This window comes from Drosophila erecta, unplaced genomic scaffold (assembly GCF_003286155.1).
Source record: "Drosophila erecta strain 14021-0224.00,06,07 unplaced genomic scaffold, DereRS2 tig00000000-arrow-pilon, whole genome shotgun sequence".
Classification (NCBI taxonomy): domain Eukaryota; kingdom Metazoa; phylum Arthropoda; class Insecta; order Diptera; family Drosophilidae; genus Drosophila; species Drosophila erecta.
The window spans coordinates 1,150,886-1,167,123 of record NW_020825194.1 but is presented as its reverse complement, the minus strand read 5'-3'; the positions used below and the strand labels follow the sequence as shown (position 1 = coordinate 1,167,123).

At 39.8% G+C, this 16,238-nt stretch overlaps 6 protein-coding genes across 7 annotated transcripts; 4 read left to right on the top strand and 2 right to left on the bottom strand.

Moving 5' to 3' along the window:
- The first annotated feature begins 720 nt into the window (after window positions 1–720).
- On the top strand, window positions 721–1,433 carry LOC6554924. The gene is made up of 4 exons (XM_001981093.1): window positions 721–780; window positions 839–994; window positions 1,057–1,224; window positions 1,278–1,433. The coding sequence occupies exons 1-4, from the start codon at window positions 721–723 to the stop codon at window positions 1,431–1,433; spliced, it is 540 nt and encodes a 179-aa protein (XP_001981129.1).
- Window positions 1,434–1,888: 455 nt separating this feature from the next.
- On the top strand, window positions 1,889–2,599 carry LOC26526272. Its single transcript, XM_015153886.1, has 4 exons — window positions 1,889–1,948; window positions 2,006–2,161; window positions 2,221–2,388; window positions 2,444–2,599. The coding sequence occupies exons 1-4, from the start codon at window positions 1,889–1,891 to the stop codon at window positions 2,597–2,599; spliced, it is 540 nt and encodes a 179-aa protein (XP_015009372.1).
- Window positions 2,600–3,019: 420 nt separating this feature from the next.
- On the top strand, window positions 3,020–3,730 carry LOC26526170. The gene is made up of 4 exons (XM_015153881.1): window positions 3,020–3,079; window positions 3,138–3,293; window positions 3,352–3,519; window positions 3,575–3,730. The coding sequence occupies exons 1-4, from the start codon at window positions 3,020–3,022 to the stop codon at window positions 3,728–3,730; spliced, it is 540 nt and encodes a 179-aa protein (XP_015009367.1).
- Window positions 3,731–7,132: 3,402 nt separating this feature from the next.
- LOC6554921 (serine/threonine-protein phosphatase 2B catalytic subunit 1) lies at window positions 7,133–15,090 on the top strand. Of its 2 annotated transcripts, XM_001981090.3 has the most exons (12): window positions 7,133–8,090; window positions 9,349–9,680; window positions 9,764–9,875; window positions 10,115–10,260; window positions 10,330–10,547; window positions 10,612–10,705; window positions 10,992–11,117; window positions 11,307–11,388; window positions 11,622–11,699; window positions 11,962–12,046; window positions 12,112–12,209; window positions 14,314–15,090. In XM_001981090.3, exons 1-12 carry the CDS (start codon window positions 7,922–7,924, stop codon window positions 14,655–14,657), a joined length of 1,884 nt encoding a protein of 627 aa, XP_001981126.1. In that variant the 5' UTR covers window positions 7,133–7,921; the 3' UTR covers window positions 14,658–15,090. The 2 variants fall into 2 exon arrangements, with proteins under 2 accessions (XP_001981126.1, XP_015009107.1); XM_015153621.2 differs by lacking the exon at window positions 11,622–11,699 and having other exon boundaries at window positions 7,363–8,090.
- Window positions 12,319–13,075, bottom strand: LOC6554923. Its single transcript, XM_001981092.3, has 4 exons — window positions 12,973–13,075; window positions 12,769–12,918; window positions 12,532–12,708; window positions 12,319–12,474 (listed from the first exon to the last, which is right to left on the bottom strand). The coding sequence occupies exons 1-4, from the start codon at window positions 13,030–13,032 to the stop codon at window positions 12,319–12,321; spliced, it is 543 nt and encodes a 180-aa protein (XP_001981128.1). The 5' UTR covers window positions 13,033–13,075.
- On the bottom strand, window positions 13,230–13,971 carry LOC6554922. Its single transcript, XM_001981091.3, has 4 exons — window positions 13,912–13,971; window positions 13,700–13,849; window positions 13,470–13,637; window positions 13,230–13,416 (listed from the first exon to the last, which is right to left on the bottom strand). Exons 1-4 carry the CDS (start codon window positions 13,969–13,971, stop codon window positions 13,261–13,263), a joined length of 534 nt encoding a protein of 177 aa, XP_001981127.2. The 3' UTR covers window positions 13,230–13,260.
- Window positions 15,091–16,238: the final 1,148 nt, after the last annotated feature.

The following is a 16,238-nucleotide window of genomic DNA, read 5'->3' as shown; positions in this document are numbered from 1 at the left end:
CTGGCAGGTGAGTATTGGCAGTGCAGGCACGCGTAATGTTATGATTGGAAAATGAAAATCATTTACGTGAGCAACCAATTTGCAGCTCATATAAAGCAAATCTAGCGGCAGTTGCATTACCCACAGCAATTCGGGGAAATCGATCGGTTTGCCGGGTTATCATGTGTGAAAATTAATGCGCCCAACGTGATGAGCATGACGATAGATTGCTTCACATCGTAGGTATTGACCTGGCCCAGAAAGGCCAAAAACTGCCCAAAACGGCTGCCAAAACGAAGTAATCGATTGGTGGACGGGTCCCTGATAAATAAATACTACACCATTTTTGTAACCCTACAAACGCCAATAACAAAGCTCTACAACAACGTTGTTGACTTAAAGTCATTTCTATTTAAAAAAGGTGAATTAGCATTACTCGATTAGATCGCCATTGCTGAACATTATACATCATACTAATAAAAGGATACAAATATATAAATTATGTATTTGCTTGCTTTTGAAACGCACAATAAATTAATAATATTTAAATCGTTTTTTCAAGCCATAATTATTACTTCACTATCTGAATAGCGATGTATTTCAATCTGTTATTAAGCCAAACAAATAAACCACTCCAATGAATTTATAATCGATCATATATGGCAACTGTAATTAAATACGGTCGTCATTTTGGTTCCAGCACACAAAATTCAGTACTCAGTTGGTAACCAAAAATGGAAGATGACCGCCAAGCAAATTTTCCTGACTGTGGCTATTTTGATATTTTATTTTGTGATGGAAGTACGTAAATTTGCAAAATAAATTTCAATAAAATATGTAATCTTACCATTTTTTCAAGACCAATTCACGCTTTGAATTTACGAACCTAAACTGTACTTCTTTCGACATGGGAATTGGAGAATTTGAGTACTGCAACTTAAAGTCGATAAATCGAAGCTACAAATATGTTTCCGGAAAATATAAGTTGCATCAAATTCCGTTACCGATCATGAAGGTAACTCAATTAATAAACAGGCTGATGAAATTTCATGATAATGATAATTCACTTACTTAAAGCTTAATTTTATAATGTGGAAACGACTCAATGGATACAGGCCTTTTCTCTACAACATTACAGTAGATGCATGCAGATTTATTGAAAATCCAAAATCCAACCCGGTCTTAAAATATATCTTTGATTCATTTACCGGTTATTCGAATATAAACCACTCATGTCCCTATACGGTAAGTAAAATTAAATATCCTAGTACTATTTACCCCACTATAAAATTATTTAGAGCGATTTAATTGTGGAAAAACTGCCAATTGGTTTTTTGAATCACCGAGTGACTGAAATTCTTCCCATCCCCGAGGGTAATTACCTGTTTGAGTTTCGATTAATTCGCTTAAAGTCTATTTTTGCGAGCATACAAGTCTATTTTACTATTTCATAATGTTGTCAAAAGTGTACAGAACTATAACTTATCGAATGTTTTCAGTAAAAATTAAAAACCTGAAAAAATAGCTACGCCTATTTGGTATTGTATTTATTTTTAATTACGATCGATTACCTGATCGATTATCAAAATTGCAAAAATAAAAGTTGAAGTACTTGGGAGTAGGCATTCAGCTTAAATGGTTGGTACTATTCATGCGTACTATTCATACTAATAATGAAGATAATCATATATACGTGGTATATATGTTTGCTTTAAAAGCTTATTTTAAACGCACAAAAAATTAAAAATGATTAAGCCGCTCTTCTAAATGTCATAATTATTACTTTACGATCTGATAAGTGATTTATTTCAATGTGTTTTCGGCCAAACTCGCCAAATCAATCATATATTCCAATTGAAAGTTGCAGCACTAAAAAATTCAGTTCTCGGCTGGTAACCAGAATTGCAGGATGGGCGCCAAGGAAATGTTTCTAATTTTGTCCGTCTTGATAATTTATTCAGTCCTGGAAGTAAGTAAATTTACAAATAAATTTAAGCAAAATACGTAATCCTAAAATTTTTTCAAGACCAAATCACTATTTGAGTTTACGAACATAAACTGTAGTTCTATTGACATGAAAGTGGGAGAGTATGAGTACTGCTACTTAAAGTCAATTAATAGAAGCTACAAGTATGCATCCGGAAAATTTAAGTTGCATCAAACTCCGTTAACGCACATGAAGGTAATTCAATTAAAAAACATGCTGATGGAATTTCATTATAATAATTCACCTTCTTGAAGATTAATTGTATGTTGTGGAAGCGGTTCAATGGATACAAGCCTTTTCTTTACAACATAACATTCGAGTTTTGCAAATTTTTAAAAAATAAGAAGACAAACCAGGTCATAAAATTTCTCTTCGACTCATTTAGCAGTTATTCTAATTTGAACCACTCATGTCCGTATTCGGTAAGTGAAATGAAGTACCCTTCCTGTATGATTTACCAATTATAAAATTATTTAGGGCGATTTATATGTGGACAAGCTGCCCATTGGTTTTTTGAATCACCGGGTGACTGAAATTCTTCCCGTGCCCGAGGGCAAATACATGCTTGAGTTTCATTTTTTTACCCTAAATTCTAATTTTGCAAGGCTACAAGTCCATTTTATTATTTCATAATGGTTTCAAGAGTACACAGAATCATAACTTACCGAAGTTAGGAACCTAAATAAATTACCTGAAAAAAATTACGATCGATTATTAAAACTGCAAAAATAAAAGTTAAAGTACTTGCGAGTTTGGCAGAGCATTCAGCTTAAATGGTTGGTACTATTACTGCACATCATAATAATAAAGAGAATCATATAAAAGTTGTATATATGTTTGCTTCAAAAGCTGATTTGAAACGCACAATAAATTTAAAATATTTAATCCGCTCTTCTAAATGTCATAATTATTACTTTATGATCTGATAACTGATTTATTTCAATGTGTTTAGGCCAAACTAGCCAAATCACTCAAACGAATATAATTTCAATCATCAATTGAAAGTTACAGCACTAAAAAATTCAGTACTCAGTTGGTAAACAAAATTGGAAGATGAGCGTCAAGGAAAAGTTTCTAATTTTGTCCGTTTTGATATTTTATTCAGTCATGGAAGTAAGTAAAATTACAAAATAAATTTAAAAAAAATGTCTAATACTAAAATTTGTTCAAGACCAAATCTTTATTTGAATTTACGAACATAAACTGTACTTCTTTTGATATGAAAATGGGTGAATATGAGTACTGTTACTTAAAGTCCATCAATCGAAGCTACAAATATCTTTCCGGAAAATATAAGTTGCATCAAATTTCGTTAACGAGCATTAAGGTAATTCAATTAAAAAACATGATTGAATTACTTTATAATGATAATTCACTACTTAAAGGTTAATTGTATATTGTGGAAACGACTCAATGGATACAAGCCTTTTCTCTACAACATCACAGTAGATGCATGCAGATTTCTTAAAAATCAAAAATCAAACCCGGTCCTAAAATTTTTGTTTGACTCCTTTGCCAGTTATTCTAATGTAAACCACTCATGTCCTTTTACGGTAAGTGAAATGAAGTACCCTTCCTGTATAATTTACCAACTGTGAAATTATTTAGGGCGAGGTCTTTGTAGACAAGCTGCCAATTGGTTTTTTGAATTACCGAGTGACTGAACTTCTTCCCATCCCCGAGGGCAAATACCTGCTTGAGTTTCACTTTTTTAGCCTAAATTCTATTTTTGCCAGGGCACAAGTATATTTTATTATTTCATAATGGTATCACGAGTGTACAGAATTATAACTTGCCGAAGTTAAGAACCTGAACAAATTGTTGAGCTTATTTGGTACTGTGTTTATTTTTAATTACGATCGATTACCTGATCGATTACCAAAATTGCAAAAATAAAAGTTAAAGTACTTGGGAGTTTAGCAGAGCATCCAGCTTAAATTGTTGGTACTTTTATCAATAACACAATATGCCGCCGATAGTAAATCCCCTTGGTTACTTTTCAATTAACAAGATTTTTATGGACTTGCATTAACCCTCAATGAAGTTAAACACAAAATTGGCCCCAAACAAAGAGGCTAAGTGCGCGGCTGGGGAAAATTGTATAAATGAAAACTAAATATTTACTTTGGCCCCTTGTTATTGCTGCCAACTGACAGCAAGAAAACAAAGAAAATTGAGAAAAGGTTTTCCCGGCCAAAGAAACCAGCGCTTATCTATGAGCGTTGAGCGCCCAAATAAGTAAGTCAATAAATCAATTCAATAAAATTTGTGCTGCCTTTTTATATTTGAAGTTTTTGGCCCCGGTTCTTTTTTTTTTTTTTGTTTTTTTTTTTGGCGCTTCTGCTTTTGGCAAATCCCAAGCAAACAAATGTGAGCAGGAAAAACTTTCGGCCTGGAAAATGTTTGGCACTCAGTAGGGAAAACAATGGCGAGGGGAGCAAGGCTCGAGAAAGGGTCAAAGGTTAAGAGGGAATGAGGGCTTGGACCAGAAAGATACATAAGCACTGATAACTGAAAAGTTTATCAATTTGTAAAACGACAGCCGCAGACATAAGGAGTTTTCGCCGAAAAAGTGAGGGAGCAGTTTGGCTGAGTTCAGTCGTTTGATTTGAAGAGCTTTTCGTTGGGGTTTCTGAATCTGCTGAGCTTTCTTCATGTACATTTGTTGCCTTTATTTGCTTTGAAATCAATGCTAATAATTAATTTAAATTAAGTGCTGGCCCGGAGGAAGTGTTTGCTTTGGTATTTCCTTCTTCTGGCCACTGAATAGCCCACAAATCGGCCATCATTCACACATAAGGCCATGCCTGTGGTCATATAACTCAAATGAATTGTTTATACAGCGCCAAAAACTAAACAGCAACAATTGCGATTGCCGAAAAAAGTTGAAACAATGAATGAAATGTTTGCGTTACGTGTCAATATTATCTTTTTATTTCAGCGCCGTTTTGTTTATGTGCAAAAAGAGAGGAAGCGCCTTTTGGCCGCTCGGCGGTTTGGCTTTCTGCATGCGAGCATAAAAAACATTGTTTTAAAAATACTTGACCAGTGCGCGGCTATTTTGGCAGTTCTATTTTGGCCATGTCTAACGCAGCAAATGTATATCAGCCCGAAGACTTTGTGACATGCCGACATGACGAAACGGGTGTTCAAAGTGTCAGGCGCGAAATCTGTTGAAATGCGAACAACTTGACTCAACTTGACTGGCAAATTATTCAGCAAATCCCCAGACCCACAGACCCACTTGCGATCGGCTAGTCTCTAATTTAGATAATCTTGAGGTGAATCAATTGCGGGTGTCGTCCACTTAATCTCGGCCAGCTGACCGCAGTTGCCTCTCCTCTTAATTGCGCCTAAAATGCGCTGCCAGCGGTATTTTGGTGCTATTTTAATAGTCGCAGATCGGATGTATATCGTTTTTTTAAATGGAAGGGTAGCACGATTGGTTGATTGTGGCTAATGGGATGGCCGGTGAAATTTTTTATATTTTTTATTAGGCGTTTAAATGAATATTTAATTTCTATGTACAAGTAAACCATGTTTAAATACCTATTTAATTGCAAAACACAAGCACGTGCCATGATAATCTGAAACACATATTAATGATGTTTTTAATATTGCAAATGCTTAGTGACACTTATTAAGCTCTTCTATTCCACGGCAACACTTTCGAAAGTTTAATACACCTCTAGCTGTACCCAGTATCCATTGGATATGCCGAGAAGGATGGGGGACTGGACTGGGCTGAGCTGTCAGCGCTTTTGCCAAAATTTCGCGGCGGGAATGCAATGCTCTCATCGGTCCGTCCTGCCCGCTCCCCTCCGTACCCCTCCGCACCCCTCAGCGCCCTTTCCCAGCACTTAAAGCCCCCCGAAGCCCCAGAGGCCACCCACTGCCCACTGCCCACTGGCCAATCCCATCCACTGGTTAGCACCGGAAAGTATTCCTTTCTAGTCTGCGGCGGTCGTGTGACTCGCTTTTGTATCTCTGCGACTTGCGAATTCGCGGGGGCGTCAAAGTAAAATCGTCTCCGCTCTTTGCCAAATCGAACATCCAAGTGCCATCGATGCGCATTTTGGCTGGCAGCGGGTGCATTGGCATTGCAATGGATTCCGATTCCGATTCAGAGATTCCGAGTGCCCGAAATCTGGCGACCCATCCTTCCCAGCATATATTATGGAACAATCTGACGAGCGATATAGCGTTTCAGCAGCAAAGTCGTACATACATATCAATTGACCATCGCGACAAACAACATTGAGGGGCAAAAACGCACATATTGCTTGTGAGTGTGTTTTTTATGTGGCCATACACACAGATTGTTGCTTAAATATTGCCACGCTTCGCATAAAAGTTGCATGAAATCGGTTCCACCAGCGAAGCATTCAAATGTCGAGCGGAACTTCGAATGCGCTACCAAAAAATCAACTTACTACTATGGGAAGTACTTTCCAAATAATACCCACTAAAATATTAGGAGTATGGTGTAAACTTGTATCGTTAGATACATAACTAAATAGAGTTAATGAAAATCGTGAAAAAGTTGTGGATTGCTTACTTGGTACATTTTTTGATTTGATATAAATAAAATTTAAATTAAATTTAAATTGAAATATAAATATAAATTTTATCCGAACCGAAAGACTCCTTTTTAATTGTAGATCGCATATATTTTTGCACGAGGCGCGCACAAAGTCAAGACTATAATTATAGCGACACCCACCTATTGGCGCCCAATTTCTGGCAAACACACAGACACGGAGGCACAGCGCACGCACACACAATCAATATCACGGTCAAGTTGAAAATCATTGAGAGCGGATGTGGACATGGAATGGGGCATGGGGCATGGGGATTGGGGATAGAGATGGGGATGGGGTGGACATATCGCAGATGTGTAAATGTCTGTGAAGGTCGATCAGTCAGTCGCCCAGTCGACGATCGCAGAAGGGCAGTTCAGCGAAGAAGATGGCAGAGTGCGTGTGTGACATTAACCCAATAAAATAAATAAATAGATGGAACCCTACGAGAGCGGGGTGTATTTGTATTTTTATTTATATTTTCATTTTCAGCGGAGAGTGGGAGTCAAGGGCGTGAGATCCGCCGATCTCAGCCGATCTTCTTCGTGCTTTCAAATTGGGGCTTCTGAATCTTTTGAATGCCAAACGATGCCAGCGAAATTCGCTCAGTTTCGAGGAAAATCGCGTCGCGCCAACTTGGGAAATGCGTTGCGTCGTGTCCCGTGAAAATCATCGAGACTAAGGCCCCGCGAATCCCCAAAGGATTAGACCGAAAATAATAATAATAATCGCAAATAGCAAACGGCAAAAGGCAAACAAAGTGTGACCAAAGTGATATACGAGTATATGTGTGTGCCTGTCTGCCCGTCTTTTCGTAAATAAATCCATTGCTATTTTCGCAACCGCTCGCTTTGTGGGCAATTAGCACAAAGTGTCGAGCAATTTTCCGTCTCAATTGAAGTGCTGCTTACCCTTTGCCAAAAGCATCCGTTAAACAATGTGATGACTTAATGAAAAGTTAATATGTCTCTGAATAATTGCAGCAAATTGAAATATTAATTGTTCAACATTTGTTTCGTGTGAGCTGCGGGCCAAAGTTGTCTCTATCTCGCTATATTGGCATTGCCTGGCTAAAAATACAAGAAAGTCCACAGCTATACAAAATATAACAACAAGTTTTATTTATTGCCTAAATATATTTGTGTGTTCTCTGTGTGTTTGTGTCTCGTCGTCCATAAAGACGCTAGGCAAAGGCGTATAATTATCTAAATTCCTGTGCTAGTAACACTTTCAGCACCAGCAGAAAGTCAAGCCATTAAAAAATATATACCGAGCTGAGGCATCGCAAAAATCAGCACCAACAGAACGCTCAAAAAAGTTAATAATAAAAAAATATAACAAAAAACAGCAGGGGCGGAATAAATAATCAAGCAACATGTCGGCCTCCACGCGAAGTTCGGTGACGAGAAAATCATCGCTATCAAAAAGTTCTAGTTCAGACAAATCCGCAAAGTCCTCGCCGAATTCCTCGAAAACCCCGACAGCCGCCAGTGGAAACAAACAGAAAATGCAGTACACAAAAACCAAGGAGCGCATGGTCGATGGTAAAGAACTCTAGAGGCACTACGGACCCCAATCGAGCATTATCCCAAACACGATTCCCTCCTGCGATTGTATCTTTAATGACATGCGATCATGCTTCAATGGCATTCCGATGTGCTGACCGCCGTCATTAATGTCAAAATTGAGCGTTTCACAAATTGTTTTCTTTGAACATTTCAGTCGGCAGAGGGTAGCGTTTCGAAAAAGTATGTTTTGAGATCTGGGAAGTCATGCTTGTAATTTTCAAAACAATAGCATGGCTGCTCTTTCTCGATGGGCAGTACATCGATCGTTAAGTTTTCGTGTTTAAAAACTTATCAATGGGTACTTGGCATGGAAATAACATACAAAAGAAAACATTTGCATATTCCAGTATATTTATTCAGTTTCAAAATATTTTACAGACCACATAGGTTAGGGTAATAGCCCATCATTGGGGAAAATTTTTAAATAAATAATTAACTGATTCGCATAGATCTTCACATAACTCAATTTTTAATTACCCATATATCCGCGGACTTTGCCATAAATATATTTTAATTAATCAATTATTCGGCATCGTAACTAAAACCCTTAAATGAAAATGCGGTGCTCGCTTTTGTTCTTTGGTTTATGGGGCACATAAAAATTTATTTAATTATCTTTGAGCTCCCATAACAAGCAACAACTGCAACACATTGGCATTTTATTGGCCATTGCGTCCAAATTCAAGACATTTACCCAAATTATGACAATTAAAAATGGCGTTCGTCCTGCCATTTCGGTGTGTGCGTGTGTGTGTGTGCGCGATTACGTTTGTTTGTTTTGTGTGTGCCAATCAATTTTCGACTTTTATATTCACTCAGTCAAATTTTGTAATTAGCGTACGAGCCTCATGTGGCTGCATCTGGCGGAATTTCGGTTTTCTTTATAGCCGGGCCAAGAAAAGCGGCCGAACCAAATATTGGCGCTAAGTTGCAGCACCTCGTTAACCCACATCGCAGTCGGACAGCCATGTTTATTATAATTCTATCAATGCAAGCCTACACAGAAAGAATTCAGGACAACTTTAACAATTCTAAGAACTGCGTTTTGAAAGAGCTTGCAAATATATTTAGCCATTTTCCAATCACGTCATATGTGATATAAGATACAAGATGATCTTCTAGACATGGTAACAACAATCAAGGGATATTATTTAGTTAACATGCTATTTGCTTAACTTCTATGTAAGTTGTAATTAAATTGAAAGCTACTTAGATGTGCTTGCATACCTCTCAGATGTTCCACTGCCGCCCGCCCACAAACTGACCATGTCAGAGGTATACGACGATCCGAAGACCGGAAAACCCAACTTCGACGCACTGCGTCAGCACTTTCTGTTGGAGGGGCGGATCGAGGAGGCGGTGGCCCTGAGGATCATCACGGAAGGAGCCGCCCTGCTGCGCGAGGAGAAGAACATGATCGACGTGGAGGCACCCATTACCGTGTGCGGGGACATCCATGGGCAGTTCTTCGATCTCGTAAAGCTCTTCGAGGTGGGCGGTCCGCCGGCCACCACCAGGTACCTTTTCCTAGGCGACTACGTGGACAGGGGATACTTCAGTATTGAGGTGGGTCAATATTAAGTTATCAGGAATATATCCCGAGTTTCGGAGTTTTCCATTTCTACAATAAACTGTTCACTTGATTTCAGTGCGTTCTTTACCTGTGGTCTCTGAAAATAACCTACCCCACCACACTTTCCCTGCTGCGAGGAAATCACGAGTGCAGGCACCTCACAGAGTACTTCACCTTCAAACAGGAATGTAAGTTGCACTTAGGACACAGTACGAAAATTCCGTCATATAAACAGAATGCCAGAATAGGCTAGTTATTATAAAACTGCTTGGTTTTCTGTTGATTTACAACCAAATTTAAAGAGGCAAACCCCCAGGCCGCAGCCACTTTACGATTGTTGTTACAGGAACTTAATGCGCTTTTAAATGCGAATGCAAGCGATAAATCTCCCGTCCTTCATTAATTCACTAATATTACTCTGTTGAAGGCATCATCAAGTATTCGGAAAGTATTTACGACGCCTGCATGGAGGCGTTCGACTGCCTGCCCCTCGCCGCCCTCCTGAATCAGCAGTTCCTCTGTATTCACGGCGGTCTGTCGCCCGAGATTTTCACACTCGACGACATCAAGACGGTAATAAAGCAGCGCCGAAATGTTTACAATATACTGTGCGAGTAATGTATCTGTGCGGGGTTTTCGCAGCTGAATCGTTTCAGGGAACCACCGGCCTACGGGCCCATGTGCGACCTGCTCTGGTCGGATCCTCTGGAGGACTTTGGCAGCGAGAAGACCAACGAGTTCTTCTCGCACAACTCGGTACGCGGCTGCTCCTACTTCTTCAGCTACTCGGCCTGCTGTGAGTTCCTGCAGAAGAACAGCCTGCTGTCGATAGTCAGGGCCCACGAGGCCCAGGACGCGGGGTAGGATCGGAAGTATCTCTCGGTGTAGCTCCATTTGATAATCGAACTCCTCTGATATCCTCAGATATCGCATGTATCGGAAGAACCAGGTTACGGGCTTCCCCTCGCTGATCACCATTTTCTCCGCCCCCAATTATCTGGATGTTTACAACAACAAGGTATGGTAGTGCTGCCTCTCTGTCCATCTCCATCTCCCTCTCCCTCTCCTCCCCAATCTCTGTTTGGGTTGTTTATTTATTTTGCTGTTATTGTTGTTGTTCCTGCCTTTGCTATATTAGCTATTTTTAAATAACGAAATCTTTTTTGGCTGCATTGCGAGCGGGTGCGAGTTCAAATCGCGCTGCGTTCGTAATACCTTCTCTTCCTTCTCTTTCTCCGGCACTCGCCCCGTCTCTTTCTCCGCTCGCGCTGATTTTGTCAACCATCAAACCCATTTGACAAAAGGCAGCTGTGCTCAAGTACGAGAACAACGTGATGAACATCCGCCAGTTCAACTGCTCGCCACATCCCTACTGGCTGCCCAACTTCATGGACGTCTTCACGTGGTCGCTGCCCTTCGTGGGCGAGAAGGTAGGTTTTCTATCGGGAATCATATGAATACATCATATGTATTTAAGGGGCATTTATGGATCTAACCCCTAATACTCGAACTAGCCTTTCAAAGGTGTCTAAAAGTATGCATCAATATGCTTAGAATCTGTATTCATTTCGAATAGCATCCTTTTCTGATTTCTAATCAATAACACATACAATTCAAAGGTCACCGAGATGCTGGTCAATATCCTGAACATTTGCTCAGACGATGAGCTGGTGGCAGGACCAGATGACGAGCTCGAGGAAGGTAAGTTTGGGGAACCACAGAGCGACTCTGTCCGTACTAGACTGTGTGTAAATGTCGTAGTGCTTTGGATGTTGTGGGCCAATACGGATACACGTGAATTACAAACTAATCTTCTATTAAAAATATTTTCCGAAACCAAATACCGAAAAACAACAACTGCAACACCCATAATAATTTATGTACCAACACCGCCAACTTTTCACTCAAAACACGTCCAAAACACGACCAAAAAGAGCTCCGCAAGAAAATTGTGCTCGTGCCGGCGAACGCGAGCAATAATAACAATAACAATAATACGCCCAGTAAGCCAGGTAAGCCGGGTATTAAACGCAGGCCCAATGTGAAGCCAAAAAGTACCGCCAATGCAAATGCCAATGCCAATGCCACTGCCACTGCTACTCCCACTGCCAAAAATGCCTGAGCCAACAAAAAACGCCTGAGCGAAGATAGAAAAGCTTAGTTGTTGCTTCGCGCCCGCTTTGATCGGCTTTTCAGCGAGTTTTCCAGCTGATTACCATTACATTTACCCCGTGACCCAGCGAGATTCCGTCTAATCGAGCCCTCAATTCGCAGCTTCCATGTCGGCGCTGCGCAAAGAGATAATACGGAATAAGATTCGGGCCATTGGCAAGATGTCGCGCGTCTTCTCCATTCTCAGGTGCATAATGCCCCCGATAATCCCCCGGATTCAGCCAAATAATTCAATATTCCCATTTCCCGCAGGGAGGAATCGGAGAGCGTGCTCCAGCTGAAGGGTCTGACGCCCACGGGCGCCCTGCCAGTGGGCGCCTTGTCAGGAGGAAGGGATTCCCTCAAGGAAGGTAAGTCAAAGCACATGCGTATTCCCAGGATCAAATTGAAATAATGGGTGTCATGAACTCTTTTATTCGCATTTTAACTCGCTGTTTTGCATTGGCATTTATAAATTGATCAGGATATAGTTCCGTATACCTTAACCGCTGCCCTCTTTATGCCGTAGGCAAACCAATTCGTTTCGTATACGTAATCACCTTCTGGAACGGGGAGAACCTTTGTGACCTGGTCATTAACGAATTGTATGGGTAGTTTATCGACAATGAGATCGTGCTGTATGGAAGATCAGAAACATTAGCAGAGATCACAGCTAGTTAATGGTATACGCACATCAAAGGGGCAGCTGTGATTCATATTGGAGAAGGGCTTCATGAAACTATAAAGATAACTGGCCGTCGGGTTTCGTTTTGTATCGTTCAAGAATCTACATGCATCCACTGTGATATTGTACATAAAGGGTCTGTAGCCGTTATATCCGTTAAATCGTTTGAAGATCCCTATATTGACCTGATAAAAATGATTATGAAATCGAACATTTTGTTAACTAAATCATCTAAATACCTTCACTTTTGTAATTGGCGTTTTAAATAATTTAACTTTAACCGCCACGTACTTGTAGCTTCGATTGATCGGTTTTATATAGCAATGCTCAAAGTCGGAGAATTCTTTATCGAAAGAATTGCACTTGATATTTGTAAAATCGAATTTCGATGATATCTGAGGAAGATCTCGATTGATTCGTATTTTACGTAAGGTTTAAAAAACTTTTACCTGTACTACGGAAAATGAAACGGCACAAAGCACCATTATACAATATTTTTGTATACCCATGTCTCGAGATCGACTAACAAGTTCATGTGGTTTACAGAACCCTTTTAATATTATTTTCAATCAACATTATAAATAAATTTTCAAAGCAATTAATAGCTCCGCCAAGCCAGAAAATCACAGTGATATTACACGATGAGTTTAATTAAGCTTTGAATATCAAAAATGGTTTAGTTCGTTTGCCATTTACACATGTCATTAACGTTTACTAGCTTGGTAATTTACAATCGATCAGGATAGGGTGCCATATACTTTCACCACAGCTCGATCGATGTCGTAGGCAATCCAGTGTGTTTCTAGTAGATAGGCGCCTTCTGGGAAGGGTAGGACCTTTGTGACTTGATGATTTACAAATCTTATATCCAGTTTCTCCACAATCAAATCGTGCTAGAATCAGGAAATTCGAATAAGTCAACTCAGAGGTTGTGGGACCTACTCACATCAAAGGGACATGGGTGATTCAAGTTGGAGTACGGCTTCAGGAACTCCAAAAAGTACGAGCCCAGGGCATTTGCCTTGGTATTATTCAGGAACCTGCAGACGTCCAGTGTCACATCAAACATAAATGGCTTATAGCCGCTGTATCGCTTGAAAAGCATTGCATGGACCTGGGAAAATTGGGAATAAAACACAATACCTTAGACGAATTTTACTATCTGTGTACCTTGACTTTCTTGATCGGTGTCTTAAATAGCTTAGCTTTGGCTGATAGATATTTATAGCTCCGATTGACTGATTTCAAATAGCAATATTCAAAGTCGGCAAAGGATTTATCCAAAGATTGGCAGTCGATGTTGGTGAACTCGAACTTGGAGGATATCTTGAAGAGTACATAGAGAGTACATAAAAAATGTGTACATTTGTATCCTTCAAAATAATAACCTTCACTGCAGAATACAGAAGAGTGAAAAGCAAAATGAAGCCGATGTGTCTAGCACACATCTTTCTAAGTTGACTAAACAACGAAAACAGATGCCATTGCTGGCTGTAAGGTAGATTTATGCTACATTTATTAACAGTCATTATAACTCGATTTGTACAAGATCACAAATTTGTACCCAATCGGCGTAGCGGCCAAAGTTTCCGTTTTAATCTAGATTTTTGCTTAAAAATAGTTTAAACTATTGCCTGTTCCGGCTCATGAACCAATGCTGATTGCAAACAAGCCTAGATTGTTTTTAATTAATAACCAAGTAACCTTACTCCAAACTTTTTGCAAGACACTGCCCAGCCGATTATTAATTGCGTTGTTTCCCATCCCTTCTCGACTCCACGAACCCTCAGCTCTGCAAGGACTGACCGCATCCTCGCACATCCACTCCTTTGCGGAGGCCAAGGGCCTGGATGCGGTCAACGAACGGATGCCGCCGCGTCGTCCTCTTTTGATGAGTGCCAGCAGCAGCAGCATCACCACGGTCACAAGGAGCAGCAGCAGCAGCAACAGCAACAGCAACAGCAACAACAGCAGCAGCAATAACAACAGCAGCAGCAGCACCACGACGACAAAGGACATCAGCAACACCAGCAGTAATGACACCGCAACCGTAACCAAAACGAGCAGGACGACTGTGAAATCGGCCACCACCAGTAATGTGCGGGCAGGATTCACCGCCAAGAAGTTCTCATAGGGGTGGACGCACCTGCCTGCTCAACACTGTTTTCTATTATTTTCGTTACGACCTGCTGTTCCCCTTTAAGTTTACACCTCGTTAGGGTAAGGTCAGACGTGGAAATAAAATAGCGTAAGCTGTTGCCAAACTTCCTTCAGCCAATTGCTTCTGAAAGCTTCTAAATATGAGATTGATAAAAATGAAAGTAGAACAATAATGTGTACCAATTTATTTCAGTGTCTGACCTTAGCTTTAGTTAAAATTTTATACAACAACTTTCTCTAATGCTAGTCATAAAACAACAAATTGCGGCCTGCGATTGCACAGCTTTCGATTGCAGGTGCATACTTATAGAATCTCTCCGCAAAAACTCCCGGGCAATATTAGCAAAAATTTATACGTGACATGAAAAACTGTTTAATAAAAGGTGGCTACAAATAGCTAAACAAACTATTGTTTGCCATTGTTCTTCTCCATTTGGTTTTTGGGAACAAATTTGGCTATATTGCTGATGAAATGACTTACAGCTTGGAAATAATACCAATGTGGACTTTAACAAATAAGTATGGTTTATATGCAAAATACTTACAATTTAGGAAATCTAGACGGCCCTGTAGCAAGCTTTGTACTTCAGGTACACTTCAACTTCACATCGCTGAAGCTTCTCCAGTCAAGCGTAAAAAATCAGCACGACCCGATGTAATAATAATTAACCAAGTGCAAACACAGGGAAATGAACAGGTCCAAACAGCGCGTCACTTGCTGTGGAAGTTTCCCCATTTCCCATTTTTTATTTCGATTTATCTGTTTGGCCATAAAGATAGCCCGGCGGAGCAGATTAAGATTTACAACGCTCTGTATGTCGACAATCTATCATCACCATCCCCAATGCCTTCCTATTACCACGTTTATGCGTGCTCACGATATCTTGAGAGTGCGAGATCTTATTAATCCCTGTTTATACGATACTTGGGAGAAATTTTAAACTTTTTTTTTGCTTTCTTCTGCCTGGCACGTACTTTCCAACAAATTTATAATACCCTTTTACTTTACGAGTAAGTGGTATTAGAGTGCACTAAGCACACTCAGTCATTTGCAGTCGTCAACAGTATTAAAGCATTCTATTTTCTAAGGCCGCCAAGCAAAATTCAATCAATTAAAGTGTCTAATTAGTATTTCTCATGCGGTTGGCGTTGCTACCTAAGTTTGTCTGAATTTATGGTCAATTTCACATTTTAGAGAATCCGTGAAGTGTACCGCATAAACACAGTATATGCATGTATCTTAGTAGCCCACTATGGCAGCAACTGCCAAGATGAGTATTGACTTTGATCTCACCCCTGTCTTTTGTAAGCACTAGTAAATATCGCATGAAATAATCACGTGTATTAGGAGGTTATATATACAAACTTCTTAAAGAACAATAAAAAAAAAAAAACAAATGCTTCTGAAGAAGACAATGAAAAATTGTAGTACATGAACATGAACTGTGATATATGTGAAGTACGATTTAAGAATGCCCGATATGGTACCTATAAATTTTTATGTTTTAATAGAGCCAGTTATTTTTGTCTGGAAAGTGGAATGCCTCACTAGACT